At 36.8% G+C, this 15,575-nt stretch overlaps 1 protein-coding gene across 7 annotated transcripts in view; it reads left to right on the top strand.

Moving 5' to 3' along the window:
* LOC127841176 (chloride channel protein-like) overlaps positions 1-14,719 on the top strand; it is a gene marked incomplete at its 3' end in the record, with an annotated part of 46,264 nt that extends 31,545 nt beyond the window's left edge. For all 7 annotated transcript variants that reach the window (XM_052369820.1, XM_052369818.1, XM_052369815.1 and 4 more), the window contains 8 exon segments: positions 781-891; positions 1,717-1,814; positions 2,862-2,971; positions 4,629-4,762; positions 9,044-9,209; positions 10,300-10,423; positions 12,908-13,064; positions 14,676-14,719. In XM_052369820.1, coding sequence (XP_052225780.1) covers positions 781-891; positions 1,717-1,814; positions 2,862-2,971; positions 4,629-4,762; positions 9,044-9,209; positions 10,300-10,423; positions 12,908-13,064; positions 14,676-14,719 — 944 coding nt within the window.
* Positions 14,720-15,575: the final 856 nt, after the last annotated feature.

Genomic DNA, 15,575 nt, shown 5'->3' with positions numbered 1-15,575 from the left:
TATAGGTATGTCACAATAATGATAGTCTTTAGTATAGGTATGTCACAACAATGATAGTCTGACTCTTTTCAGCTCATTTTCTTGTTTTCACTGAAACTGTTCAACATATTAGTTGTTGAACTAATATGTGTAAAATTTAAAATAATTGAACTGGGGTAGAGGATTGCAGTTGTTTATAGATTTGCATTGTTATGTGTGATGTCAGTCTTTTTCCTGGCATATTTACGGGTTCGTTTAACGGACCTATTCTCAATCCGAATTTGAAAAAAAAATACCAACAACATTTTTTTTAAGTGTCTAGTGATTGTAGTTTATATTATATCAATTTTAGTTCAATTAAATGAAACAAATTAATACTGTTACGTATTTGATTTTATTCTTTTAAGTTGAATTATTATAAAGAGTTATATTAAATTAGTTTTTCTTAAATTAGTGGACTTTTTGCGCAACAAATAATAATCCCAAAATGGACAGGAAAAGGATTGGATGTCATCAATTGATAACATTGCAGGGTGACTGATATGTCCATCTTCTGGCAAGTTTATGTTGGGGAGCTATCTTATATTCAGATTATTTCACATTATCAAACACGGTTTTATATTCATGATTTTAGAAACTGTTTCTCCTAGTTTGCAACAAATTATTAGACATGTAGTTTTGTTTCCCCATTCTACTACTTCATTTGTGTATTAACAAACTTATTTGAAATGTATAAATTAGCTAGCCTATTATTTGGTTTTGTTATCTACTATAAATACAGTTTTTACTTACACTTGTCAGGTGCTGCTTTCGGGCGCTTGGTGGGTGAGTGCATGGCAGCTTGGTTTCCAAATGGGGTTAAAACAGGGGACACTATACAGAAGATAATACCTGGAGGCTATGCAGTCGTCGGTAGGTAGAGACATTTTAATGATGGAAATCACTGCTGGCTAACATTGTTCACATGCGCCCAGTTTTGTTGTTGTAATAAGACAAGACTTTGATGAAATGAGACGCGCTCTGAGAAATGTTTTTTATGCATTTGGGTAATATGTTGTCCCAGTTTAGCCTGTGCATGCAGTACAGGCTTATCAGGGATGACACTTTCCGCTTGAATTATATATTTCGGTAAAAGAAAATCGCTTCTTAGCAAACATCTGATATGTGTGGACTGCACAGGCTAATCTGGGATGACACTTCACACGTGCATTAAGCCCACTTAAGTGCGACTCAAATGTGTTCCCCTCGTTGCTGGGCATGCCAAAGTTAATTGTATCGACCTTCTTAGTTTCCAATGTACATAAATATTTATAATGGGTACTTTATCAAAATCTACGTATGTATGGTATGAACACATAGAAATACCAAGAACAGGAATATGTTTGGATTTCAATGGAGAAGGATTGCAATGAAGAACAACATAGTTATGTTAAATAATGAAATAGACACTTGAATGTTTGGAAAACAAATCTTAAAGAAGAATCTTCCTTTATATCCACAACTCTCTGCAACTATCGAAAGAGGAAGATAAATTGTGCATTTATGAATACCTTGATTTGCATTGTTTTGCATATCTAATGAAATTGTGTTTGTAATTGATACTTACCATGTTCAATATGGGTTCTAGTCAATATATGACTGGATCTGTAGGTACTGTGTCATTTTCGGGTATTGTCACTCGTATCATATCCACAGCTGAGAAAGTATATGTCTGTATATTACTGTGTGTACATCTAGGTGCTGCCGCATTGTCTGGTAGTGTCACTCGTACCATATCTACAGCTGTGATAGTGTTTGAGGTTACTGGGCAGATCTCTCACGTGCTGCCTGCTGTCGTGAGTATTTTATGTATTTAAGATTTGTACATTTTTCATTAATGTCTCGGTTGTATTTTAAGGAACACTTTTTTCTTAAAAACAACAACATCAGTTGTGATTGGTTCACCAATCATGTTATACATACTGAGGGAACGTATAATTCATGTATATAACACATTTGCTGTGGAATGAAAACCAAAATCGGAATAAAATATTTCATTTCTCACTATTTCAAATATTTCTTAAAAAATAACTGCATTTTACTATATTTTCAAATATAACAAAGTGAATGACTATGCATGCACTTAAACTTTTGTAAACAATCAACAATAAACATTTTGTAACAATCGTCTATATTTTTGTTAATGTGTTAGGGTTGTTTATAAATATGTTGACAATGTTTTGATCTATGAAGCAAGTAACTGGTAATATATTCGGAACGATTCTTTGAGTTTGCGATGACACTTGTTTATTAAATGAAAATAAGTTAAAATGAAAAATGTTTACCATTCAAAGTAAACATTTATTGAACTTTCATTTACAATCGTTCATGTTTATGCAAAATGTGAAAAGCAGTATGCCTCAATAACATAAGGCTGTATAAACACAAATTGCACTGTTTCAGGTTACCTGTTATATAAATACAATTACTTACATGCATTCTGAGATAAGTGTAGAATGCTTTGGTGGATAAATACATTTATGTTCACTGATTTAAATTAACTAATACAGGTTTTGGAATTTAACCTGAAATAATACATATGAAATAATATATATATATATGAGTCGTGCTCTGTGTAAAAAGGGTTTAATGCATGTGCAGTCCACACAGGCTTATCATGGACGACACTTTCCGCTTTTATAATATTGTCTGTTTAAAGAATGTCTCTTCTTAGCAAAAATCCAGTTTAGGCAGAAAGAGTAATCCCTGGTTAGCCTGTGCAAAATGGGCAGTATTATCTGGAACTACACTTTACACATATATATATATATAAATTTTATAAAACTAAACATAAACACATAAAACACATTATAATGTATTGATGCATTTCTCCTCTATTTCAGATTGCAGTGTTGCTTTCGAATGCAGTGGCCAACTTCTTCCAGCCATCTTTTTTTGACAGTATTATTAACTTGAAACGATTGCCGTACTTGCCAGATATTGCGTCAGCAGGGTAAACATAAATTATCATCGAAATAAAACATAAAACCCAAACCAAGAGACAGTTTTTGAACCCTAGAAAAACAGCCACTTAGTTGTTATAGTTAATGGGGAACTTGTGTATGCCCCCACTAAATGGGAGGCAATAATAGAGTTGGTAATCATGTGACAAACAGGATTGTGACATCCATGCTGAGACAGGTATATCTGTGACATCTTTGCTGAGAAAGGTATTGTTCGCCGTTTTATATCCTTCGTTACTTGAATGAATTGTTTAAATGCCACTCAATGTCAAGCCATATCAACAATAAAGTGAAAAGCGTTCAACTAGTATTAATATTCGCTCGTTATCTCGATTTCATTCGCTGCGAATTCACTTAGCAAAAGCTGTAATTTTTTAACCCGCCAGGCAATTTCGCAGCTAGTAAAGAACAGTTGTAGGGCGATTATAAACAGGATATACATGCTTTCTGTCGGATATGGATGGAAAGTGAGCGGCATTTTAACAATAAATAGAATCAATAAAAGAGAGAAACATGCCTGAAACGGCATGGACATCGCTATTGTGTGTGTCATGTTATTACCCTCTCTGTTTATGCGCAGATTATTAAGATAGAAAATCATATTTATAGTCACAATTTTTTAGCTCAACTGAACTCAGTATGGGCGCGGCGAGGTTTTCCTGTCATCTTTTATTATTTGTTTTTGAATGACCGTTTCTCTATCGTCAACAATAAACTTATTAAAAACTCTAGTTGCAACATTTGTTTCCATTGATGTTTGATTTATCAGTTATGATGATACAAAAATCCAAACTACGACTTTGTTTGTGATGCAAGTATCAAATATATATAATAACAACAAAACACGAGGATTCATTTCAATATGTTTAAGCTAACCTGGGCACAATCTGCTTATGGTGAGCTTTTTTGATCGCTTTTTGATTGTCGGCGTTCGTGCGTCGTGAACATGTAAATTGCTAACAACCTAGACGCCACAATTATTGTCCAATCTTCATGACGCTTGGTCAGAACACGTGTCCCAATGATATCTTAGACCATTCGAAAATGGTTTGGTAAGTTAATTAACTTTGCTGCCAGGGAGTTTTCCAGCTTTCTGTTTATGGCTGTTATAATAAAATCTGGTGACCACTCTAGAAGTCACATTTATTTCCAATCTCCATGAAACTCAGAACATTCGTTATAAAGATATATTGGATTAGTTTCAAAATGGTTCTGGTCTGTAAAAAACATGACAGCCAGGGACGGGCATTTTTCCTTATATGACGATAGTTGACGCTTTATTAGCCACATTTATTGGCCAATCTTCATGAAACTTGGTAAGAACATTTATCCCAATAAAATCAGAGCTGATATTTAAAATGGGTCATGTGAGCTAAAAAACTGGGTCACTAAATCAAATAAAATGCAACATAATAATATTTCAAAATAATCTAGTTTGTTTGGATCTCAGGTGTGCGCCTTATGACCAATGGTCCCCTCTTGTTATATATTTATAATTGAATTTGAAAAGGGATTTAACTGATACAGGTAATGATGACAAAATTGTCACAAACACAGTTTCTGCTATAAGCTGAGATAAAATAGAGAGCATTTCATTTCCATCCGAAAGTTTGATTATTTTTTATCATTATGATTGCGCTATTTCAGCTCGTGGAGTGTGTACGTGGAAGACATAATGGTGTCCCAGGTCAGCTGTATCTACTTCGTTTCCACTTTCAAGGAGCTAAAAGAGATGCTGGAGACATCCAAACACCGCACCTACCCTTTAGTGGACTCTCCAGGTATGACTGTTGGTTTTAATGCTGTACTTGTGGACTCTTTAGGTATGACTGTTGGTTTTAATGCTGTACTTGTGGACTCTTTAGGTATGATTGTTGGTTTCAGTGCTGTGCTTGTGGACTACTAGGTATGACTGTTTGTTTCAGTGCTTTACTTGTGGATTCTTAAGATATGGCTGTTTGTTTCAGTACTCTACTTGTTGACTCTTAAGACATGGCTGTTGGTTTCAGTGCTGTACTTGTGGAGTCTCCAGCTAAAACTGTTTGTTTCAGTGCTTTATTTGTGGACTCTCCAGGTATGGTTGTTGGTTTCAGTGCTCTACTTATGGACTCCGCATATATGGTTGTTGGTTTCAGTGCTGTACTTGTGGAGTCTCCAGCTATAACTGTTTGTTTCAGTGCCCTACTTGTGGACTCTTTAGGTATGGCTGATGGTTTCAGTGCTCTACTTGTGGAGTCTCCAGCTATAACTGTTTGTTTCAGTGCTTTACGTGTTGACTCTCCATGTATGGCTGTTAGTTTCAGTGCTCTACTTGTGGACTCTTCATATATGGCTGTTGGTTTTAGTGCTGTACTTGTGGAGTCTCCGGCTATAACTGTTTGTTTCAGTGCTTTACTTGTAGACTCTCCAGGCATGGCTGTTGGTTTCATTGCTCTACTTGTTGACTTTCTATATATGGCTGTTGGTTTTAGTGCTGTACTTGTCGAGTCTCCAGGTATGACTGTTTGTTTCAGTGCTTTACTTGTGGACTCTCCAGGTATGGCTGTTGGTTTCAGTGCTCTACTTGTGGACTTTCCAGGTATGACTGTTGGTTTCAGTGCTCTACTTGTAGACTCTCCTTGTATAACTGTTGGTTTCAGTGCTTTACTTGTGGACTCGCCAGGTATGAATGTTTGTGTCAGTGCTCTACCTCTGGGATCTCCAGGTATGACTGTTGGTTTCAGTGATCTACTTGTGGACTCTTCAGATATGACTGTTAGGGTCAGTGCTCTACTTGTGGTCTCTCAAGTTATTACTGTTGGTTTAAGTGCTCTACTGGTGGACTCTCCAGTTATGACTGTTGGTTTCAATGCTCTACTTGTGGACTCTCTAGGTATGACTGTTGGTTTCAGTGCTCTAATTTGGGACTCTCCCGTTATGACCGTTGGTTTCAGTGCTGTACTTGTGGACTCTCCAGCTATAACTGTTTGTTTCAGTGCTCTACTGGTGGACTCTCCAGTTTTGACCGTTGGTTTCAGTGCTGATCTTGTGGGAGTCTCCAGTTATAACTGTTTGTTTCAGTGCTCTAGTTATGGATTCTCCAGGTATGGCTGTTGGTTTCAGTGCTCTCTTTGATGACTTTCCAGTTATGACTGTTGATTTCAGAGCTCTATGTGTGTACTCTCCTGCTATGATTGTTGTTTTCAGTACTCTACATGTGGCATTTCAATTTATGACTGTTGGTTTCAGTGCTCTTCTTGTGGATTAATCAGAAATTACTGTTGGTTGTAGTGCTCTACTTGTTGACTCTCCAGGGGTGAATCTTGGTTTAAGTGCTATACTTGTGGACTCGCCAGGTATGACTGTTGGTTTCAGTGCTGTTCTTGTGGACTCGCCAGGTAAGACTCTTCTTAGTTTCAGTGATCTACTTATGGACTCGCCAGGTATGACTGTTGGTTTCAGTGCTTTACTTTTGGACTCTCCAGGTATGACTGTACTGTTGGTTTCATTGCCCTACTTGTGAAATCTCCACGTGTGACTGTTGGTTTTAGTGCTGTACTTGTGGACAACCAGGTTGGACTGTTGATTTCAGTGCTCTACTTGTTGACTTTCAAGGTATGACCGTTGGTGTCAGTGCTCTTCTTGTGGACTTCTCAGGAATGACTGTTGGTTTACGTGCTCTACTTGTTGACTCTCCAGGTATGAATCTTGATTTCAGTGCTCTATTTGTGAATTCACCAGGTACGACTGTTGGCTTCAGTGCTCTTGTGGACTCGCCAGGAATGACAATTGGTTTCAGTGCTTTGATTTTGGACTCTCCATGTATGACTGTATTGTTTGTTTTAATGCCCTACTTGTGGACCCTCGGGGTATGACTGTTGGTTTCAGTGCTCTACCTGTGGACAAGCCTGGTATGACTCTTGGTGTCAGTGCTCTTTGTGGACTCGCCTGTTATGACTCTTGGTGTCAGTGCTGTACTTGTTGACTCTCAGGTTGTGATTGTTGGTTTCAGTGCTCTACTTGTTGACCCTGCTGTTATGACTGTTTGCTTCAGTGCTCTACTTATGTACTCTCCAGGTATCACCCTTGGTTTCAATGATCTACTTGTGGACTCTCCAGGTATGACTCTTGGTTTCAGTGCTCTATATGTTGACTCTCCAGCTTTGACTGTTGGTTTCATAGCTCTTCTTGTGGACTTTCCAGGTACGACTGTGGGTTTCAGTGCTCTACTTGTGGACTCACAAGGTATTAATCTTGGTTTCAGTGCTCTACGTGTGGACTCGCCAGGTATGACTCTTGGTTTCAGTGCTCTACTTGTGGACCTATCAGTTATGAATGTTTGTGTCAGTGCTCTATTTGTGGACTCTCCAGGTATGACTGTTGGTTTGAGTGCTCTACATTTGGACAACCAGGTATGGCTGTTGGTTTCAGTGCTCTACTTGTGGACTCTCCAGGTATGACTGTTGGTTTCATTGCTCTTCTTTTGGACTTCCAGGTATGACTCTTGGTTTCAGTGCTCTACGTGTGGACTCTTTAATCATGGCTGTTGGTTGCAGTGCCCTACTTGTGGAGTCTACAGATATGGCTGTTGCTTTCAGTGCTGTAGTTTTGGACTCTTTAGGTATGACTGTTGGTTTTAGTGCCGTACTTGTGGACTCTTTAGGTACGACTGTTTGTTTCAGTGCTGTACTTGTGGACTCTCCAGGTATTGCCTTTGCTTTCAGTGCTATACTTGTTTACTCTCCAGGTATGACTGTTGGTTTCAGTGCTGTACTTTTGGACTCTCCAGGTATTGCTGTTGCGTCCAGTGCTGTACTTGTTGACTCACCAGGTATGACTGTTGGTTTCAGTGCTGTACTTGTGGACTCTCGATGTATGGCTGTTGGTTTCAGTGCTGTACTTGTTGACTCTCCAGGTATGGCTGTTGGTTTCAGTGCTGTACTTGTGGACTCTCGATGTATGGCTGTTGGTTTCAGTGCTGTACTTGTTGACTCTCCAGGTATGGCTGTTGGTTTCAGTGCTGTACTTTTGGACTTTCATGTATGACTGTTGGTATCAGTGCTCAACTTGTGGACTCGCAAGGTATGACTGTTGGTGTCAGTGCTCTACTTGTGGACTCTTCAGATATGACTGTTGGTTTCAGTGCTGTACTTGTGGACTCGCCAGGTATAACTGTTAGGTTTAGTGCTTTACTTGTGGACTCTCCAGTTATGACTGTTGGTTTCAGTGCTCTACAATGATGTGCTTTTATTCTTTTTTTTCATTTTACGTTTTCACGGTGCCCATACCACGTGACTTTTTAAGATCTGTGTTGGGAAAGTAAAGCGCGACCCAGTTTGTAATGATGTCTTTTTAAATATTTCACCATTTTAAATAGAAGAAAGTGGAGAGCCCGCTCATTCGTGAGAGTTTTCTATAGCTATCATGATGTGTTTTAACAAATAAGTCTTTTTAGTAAAATGCAACTACGCGTTTGTAATATGAAGTCCCCATACTGATCCGACATTTTACTAACCGTCCAAACGCGCGGTTGCACTTTACTGAACAAATACTTATTTGTTTAAAAAGATCATGATACCTATAGAAAACTCTTACCAAAGAGCGGGCTCTCCACTTTATCCCATTAAAAAAGGTGAAATATTTCAAAAGAGATCCTTACATTTGTTAACTGGGTCGTTCTTAATTCTCCCAACACAGATCCGAAAACGTCACGTGGTATAGGCACCGTGGTTCTGTTACGTTAATAAAAAGTGTTTTAATACACTGTTGGTTTATTTTTATTTATGTGGAAAGCCTGTGGTTCAGCTAGCCCTTTACATATTCCTTTTACACCTACCATATTGTTGATTCTCCAATAATGGGTTTGACTAAACTGACTACACAGGCTTATCAGGGACGAAACTTTTCGCCTAAGCTGTAGTTTTGCTTATCAAATACTTTCATTAAAGAAAAATAATAAAAGCGTAATCGTCCCTGATTAGCCTGTGCAGACTGCACAGTCTTATCTGGGACGGCACTTTACGCGCATAAATTAATCCCCTTTTTCACAGAGCGATGCTCATATATGAAACTCCTTACCCCAGATTCAATGATCCTGCTTGGATCGGTGAAGAGGTTTGAACTGGAGCGGTTGCTCTGGGTACACCTCAGTCAGGATCAGAAGGTGTTCCTGCTAGACAATGAAGACGAGGAGATGAATTCCATCCGCTCCACGCCTGGCTCTTTCAGGACACGCACACCACCCCCTAGGTGAAAACATTATGTGTTATTGTTTTCAACGAAAATATTGAAATCATACCCCATTCTGGTGAACATTAAAGACATTTAATAATGAAATTAAAGTAAAAATTGTTGATCGGGAACAGTATCCATCAATATTTTTAACTGCATTGGCATTCACCTCACAGAGTTGTTGAATAAATAATTGAAATAACACAATTACTTGGATTCAGACTTTATTTTACAAAGATTTGTAAACAATCATATATTTAACTGTTGTGTAATCCGGTTAGGATTGCATTTTATGTTAATGAAAAGCTGCAGAACAAACAAACCTACATTTATTTCTAACTTTTAGGAAATTAGGCAAGAACCTTGCAAGAATGAACTTTTTTTGCAAAAGCAATTGATTTATCAATAATGGTACATTTGTATTTTTGTTACATTAAATGATAATTTTTGCAGGGTAGAGAGTATACCTTCACTCTCTTAGAAAACCGTACTTATTGCATAGGTATTATGTTAAATTTTGTCGAATATTATCAGTCCGAACAGGCTAATCAGGGGCAATAAATTTCGCTTTTTCGGATTTTTTCGTTGAAATTGAGTCTCATTTTAATGATAATCCAGTAAAGTTGGTAAGTTTCTTGGCTGATAAGCCTTGGCAGGCTTCACATGTAGGCTTTACCAAATGTAACATTATAAATAATAACACGGCGCATGCCTAATTTCATATAAACAAAGAAGAAAACCGTCTACGAGGTATTCTGCAGTAATTATGGACGGAGCGTATACACTGAAAGCACGCGCTGTAGCTAAACAAAGCATGCCGATACATTTTCCATTAGCGTAATAATCCGGTATTTTATGAATGAAAGTGTGAGATCTAATCGAAAGAACAGCCGAAAGTTATTTTTATGGGTGGAACTTCACATAAAATATTGCACAAGATAACTAAAATACATTGTATAAATCTTTAGTTAAAACCGTGTTTGAATCGAAATAATGCGTGTACGTTCGCATTCGTGATTAAATCCCTACGCATCTAAACTTCCGGCCGTGGGTTATTCGACAACAAACTATAACTTACACAAATTATTTCTTAAGTATATTTCTGAAGGATGGAGATTATTCCCCAAACCCGGGAGGAGGTACCGAAGCCTCGCTTCAGCGTCACGAAAGTGGAAGAAAATGTATCCACCCCAAGAACCCGCAAAAGTTCAGTGTTTGCAATGGCGCAAGAGGTAAGTGAAGTAAATGGGCTCTAAGCTGTGTTTCACTGAGGTTTACCCATTTTCAGGTCATCCATGTAATAAAGCACTGAATAGACTGGTACCGAATTATGTTAGACGCTTAAAGGGTTCTATTATATGTTTTCTATCAAAAGTGAGCGCTTTAAAATGCATTTAAGCAATGTAATGTGTTCTTGACCATGATCATCACCATATTTACCATTTGAAGAATATGAACCTACCAGTGTGTTTCAGGAAATTGTGCTAAACGACTACCCTTACAGAATTGTTAAACTTGTGCCCAAAGCATGTAAATGATCAAATTAGGTGACTAAAAACAATATTATTGTTTCGCCGAGTTTTGTTACGTGTCGAAAAATGGGATGAAACATTGAAGGATATCGGTTATTTTTCTACTGGAAAATATCCGTTTCGTTAACCAGGATTAGAAGTGTGATGATGATGTTGGTTCCTTTTAAACTGAAACATAGTTTTAAAATGAGATCAATAAAAGAACACCACTGTGTTTGGTAATCATTTTCAGTATAAATCGTGTATTGTTAAAAAGAGCAAACAACATTAAAAAATTTCAGTGCTGATTATCTCATTTTAATTATTTTTTTGAATTATAGCCTGGCCTCTCTTTAAAAGCTACCTTAAGACATTTTTTTTTAGTGCCACTGTTTTTTCCCAAACTCAAACACTTGTTTCATATGCCAAGTTTAAGGGACCTTTTCACAAATTTAAGCATGTTTTCAAGTTTGTCATTAAATGGTTTTAATTTGTATATGTCAACATCAGAACTAAGGAGTTTCAGTATAAAACCAAAAATAAAATTTTAAACATGAATTAAACGCAGTCCTCAATTCAGTGAACAGCCCATTTCATTGCAAGTGAGTAAGTTGTAGTTGTACTTCCCCTCTTTTGTTTACAGCCAATTCATCTTGGCAGGTATCTCGACAGAAAACCTGATATTTGAACAGCTTATTGACATAGCATAATTGTATTATACCGCCTTTGTTCACAGTCTATTTCATCGTCAGCGAGTAACTCGTAGTTGTACTTCACCAATTCTGTTCACAGCTCATTTCATTGTCAGCGAGTAACTCGTTTATGTATGACCCAATTTATGTTTACAGCCCATTTCATTGTCATTGAGTTACTTAGACAATAACACACGGCAGAGCTGGGCCGGGCGTCTATAATCGGCCCGTTGCTCAGCAAGGGCCGATTGTAGACGCCCAGCCCAGCTCTGTCGTGTGTTATCGTTTATATCACATATCATACTATTTTGGTCATTCACGAAAATTTATACAGAAACAGCTTTCCGTACTTTTATGTTCATTCAATTGATTACGCAGTTTATGACGTACCTCATGTGACGTCATTTCAATGACGAAACTACCTAGCCTCTTTGGATTTTAGGACAACAACAAATCGGAGTGTTTTATTTAACAATTAAATATTTTGTTAAGCATCGAACGATTAGTGTGTTTGTTTACGATGGATTAATTTAATATTATGAATGTGAATAACAGTGTTGGGATATAAAACTGGAATGAAACTGGTGAGACTGCATTTTCGATTTCGTTAAAATGTCGCCTCGAATAACGCGATGTTTTGTTGAACAATTGATGGATTATGCCTATATTTATGATAAGCGTCAGTGAATGGCTCTTTAACTGTTTGAAGGAAAGCGATGTTGAATTAAAAGGGTAATTTCTTTGATGAATACGTCCTTCCTTTGTCAGTCGATCTAAGAAGGTCTATCCTCAAAGAATTGCCTGCTTACATCAAGTCCTTTTAAATGGAAAAGATGGATGGCGATGGAGAAATGTGTCCAGAATTTACTTCGTCGTAGAAGCAAATTAAATTTAACGAAAATATACATGGTTATAACACAACTTCGGTGAGTAGAACAATAACCAGTAGATGATGTTTTACTTCTATATGATTTAGACTGAATGTGGACGCCATATTGTTCAGTATTAGCCGCGCGATCCCATTCTTTTCTGATATGAAAAATCGGCCCTAGGGCTGATATAATTTATATTGGCCCGCTAGATACGAATAACGGCCCGCTCGCGACGTCATTTTGTTACTATTTATAGTAACAATATGTGATATTCGTAGTTCTATAACCCCATTTCTGTTTACAGCTCATTTCATTGCCAGCGCGTAACTCGTTGTTGTATTACCCCATATCTGTGTTCAGCAAATTTCATTTTCAGCGAGTATCTCGTAGTTATTCTTTCCCACTTCTGTTCACAGCCCATTTAATCGTCAGCAAGTAACTTATTGTTTTATTCTCCCACATATAAAAACAGCCCATTTCATTGTCTGCGAGTAACTCGTTGTTGTATTACCCCACTTCTGTTCACAGCCCATTTCATCTCAGCGAGTAACTCTGTGTTGTATTCCCCCACTTCTGTTCACAGCAAATTTCATTGTCTGCGAGTAACTCGCTGTGTTATTACCCTACTTCTGTTTATACAGCCCATTTCATCGTCAGTGAGTAATTCGACAGAGAACCTGACGCATTCAGAGCTGCAGAGTCGCCAATACAACACTATGAGTTTGCCTCTCAGGTCAATCCTCAAAAACAAGAGAAGGAAATCCGTAACAAAAGCCTCAGCCTTTTCTGATTTACGCAGTAGGTGATTTTGTAGAATCCATAATGCTACTGTATTGTTAGAACTAATTCCTTTTTAAACAGATTTTCTGGGTCAGTAACATCGCTAATGGTACTGTGTCTTCATTTACATACAAAGTCGGTAAGTCAGTAGAATCGTGAATGTGACTGTGTTCTTAGAACATCCTCATTTATATACAATGTAGTAACATGTAGGTCAGTAGAATTGCTTATCGGACTGTGTTGTTACAACATCTTGAGTTATATTTAAAGTATGTAAGTCAGTATAATTGCTAATTGGAGTGTGTTGTTATAACATCTGCAGTTATATTTAAAGTAGGAAGGTCAGTAGAATTGCTAATTGGATTGTGTTGTTAGAACATCTTCAGTTATATTAAAAGTAGGTGGGTCAATGGAATTGCTAATTTGAATGTGTTAGAACATCTACAGTTATATACAGGTTAGGTAGGTCAGTGGAATCATTAATAGTACTGTGTTTTTAGAACATCATCAGTTATAGAAAGGTTAGGTAGGTCAGTAGGAACGTTAAGGTACTTTGGTGGTAGAACATCGTCAGTAATATAACAAACAGGTAGATAAGTAGAATCGTTTATGGTACTGTGTTGTTAAAACAGCTTCAGTTATATTCAGGTTAGGAAGATCAGTAGAATCGCTTGTGGATGCACATGTATATAGGTAGAACAACTTCTGTTATATACATATTAGGCGGGCCATCAGAATCCATACCGAGTATGTGTTATTACAACAACTTCAGTTATGTACATATATATATATATGGGTTTGTAAAATCCATTATGCAACTATGTTATTTTAACATCTTCCATTACATACATACACGGTCGGTCAGTGGTATCCATAATGCCACTATGCTTTTAAAAACAACTTCAGTTATATTCAGAGAAGATAGGCAAGTAGAGTCCATAAGGATAATGTTTTGTTAAAACAACTTTAGTAATATACAACCTCACTAAGGTAATAGGCGAACGATAACCAAACAAACAATACAATATATATAAAAAACACTGTCAGTGATAATTACACCTGTTAATGTCTTAAGCATATTGATAGGTATAAAGGCTTTTAAATAAATATCAGGTTTGGTCTCATACAAAACAGTTGACGTGAATATTTAGCTGGCGCAAATTTGTTTGGAGTATAAGTTTAATGCGTGTGCATCAATCAATTCCTGTAGCTGACCTCCTAAAGACTAGAGGGAAGGTTTAACGTTGTCAATAAACAATAAAGTAACGTTTGTTCTTGGGACGAATTTTTAGATTTATGATAATAATAATAAAAATTCATGTATTAACTCTGGATTTAATGCCCCTTAATCTTGTTACTATAAGTTCTCCACTACGAATGGGGGTAATGCTATGTTGATGACTAATTTCTGAGTTGGTGTTTTTAAAGCAACATTACGTAACAATAACTTCACAGATATAATATTTGGACCTTCAATTGTCTGTGGTTTTTTAATTAAAGGTCTGAGATACTGAGATCATGTCTTTGACCTTGTGATTGTGTAGTAACATGGAAATTATAACAGATTTAATCAAGTTTTTGCCTTTTGACCTAGCAAATTCGTTCAACTCTAAAATACCTTGTGTTCAGCTGGGCTTGATGAACATTTCCGCAGGTTGTCCAAAACTCACACAAGAAAGTTATAGTTGAAGACATCCATTCGTAATTAAGGTTAGTGGAAGGCTGCAAATCATTGAAGGTTCTTACAGAAAGCAGAGCTGATAACGTTCCTATTACGAAAAATGTGAGGAGACAACTGCAAGCTTTTCTATGAGCATACTTAAAGGAGACATTTCTTTTTCCATTTTAATACAGATTTCATAAAAGACGTTTGTATTTTAATAAATGCGTGTAGAATATTATTAGAAAAACATGAATGCCAAGATAATTGTTTTAATAAAAATTATAAGAAATATAGGATATACTTTAGTTGCATAAAATTATTTGTTGTAAAACCAAGCTAGTGAGTTATATGATAACACGCAATTTCCATTGGACTTGTCGGTATGCAATGTGGTGACTTAATATGCGCCAGTAATGTACCAAACATCATATCGAGTTATAGATTAGCACCGTCAACACATATGTTTTGAGAATTGAAATCTGTCATTTTGAAAAACAAACGTGTCGTCACTTTCGAAATGTGTCGCATCTGGAAACGATCAAAGCGAAACCCCTGAATGATAATCATACACTTACAATAATTTGGATCTAAATATTCAAAACTGGGATTAATATTTCAAAGCACAGTTTACAGCAATATATAATACATATTCTCTAATTATATTACAGAAAGACAGCATTCAGCAAATGGCCAGAAAAGTCATGTTGGTAAGTGTTTTTTTTTTAATTATGTTGAAGGGCTTACTTAATAACGCATATCAATTGCTTATTTGAATTTAACCACGATCACCAGCTTTTTTATTTTGACAACGAACAATCGTCGGATGATAGATTACGCTGTCTGTAATAGGTTGTTATTAAATTGTG

Source organism: Dreissena polymorpha, chromosome 8, assembly GCF_020536995.1.
Source record: "Dreissena polymorpha isolate Duluth1 chromosome 8, UMN_Dpol_1.0, whole genome shotgun sequence".
Lineage (NCBI taxonomy): Eukaryota > Metazoa > Mollusca > Bivalvia > Myida > Dreissenidae > Dreissena > Dreissena polymorpha.
This window is presented reverse-complemented; position numbering and strand designations above follow the sequence as displayed.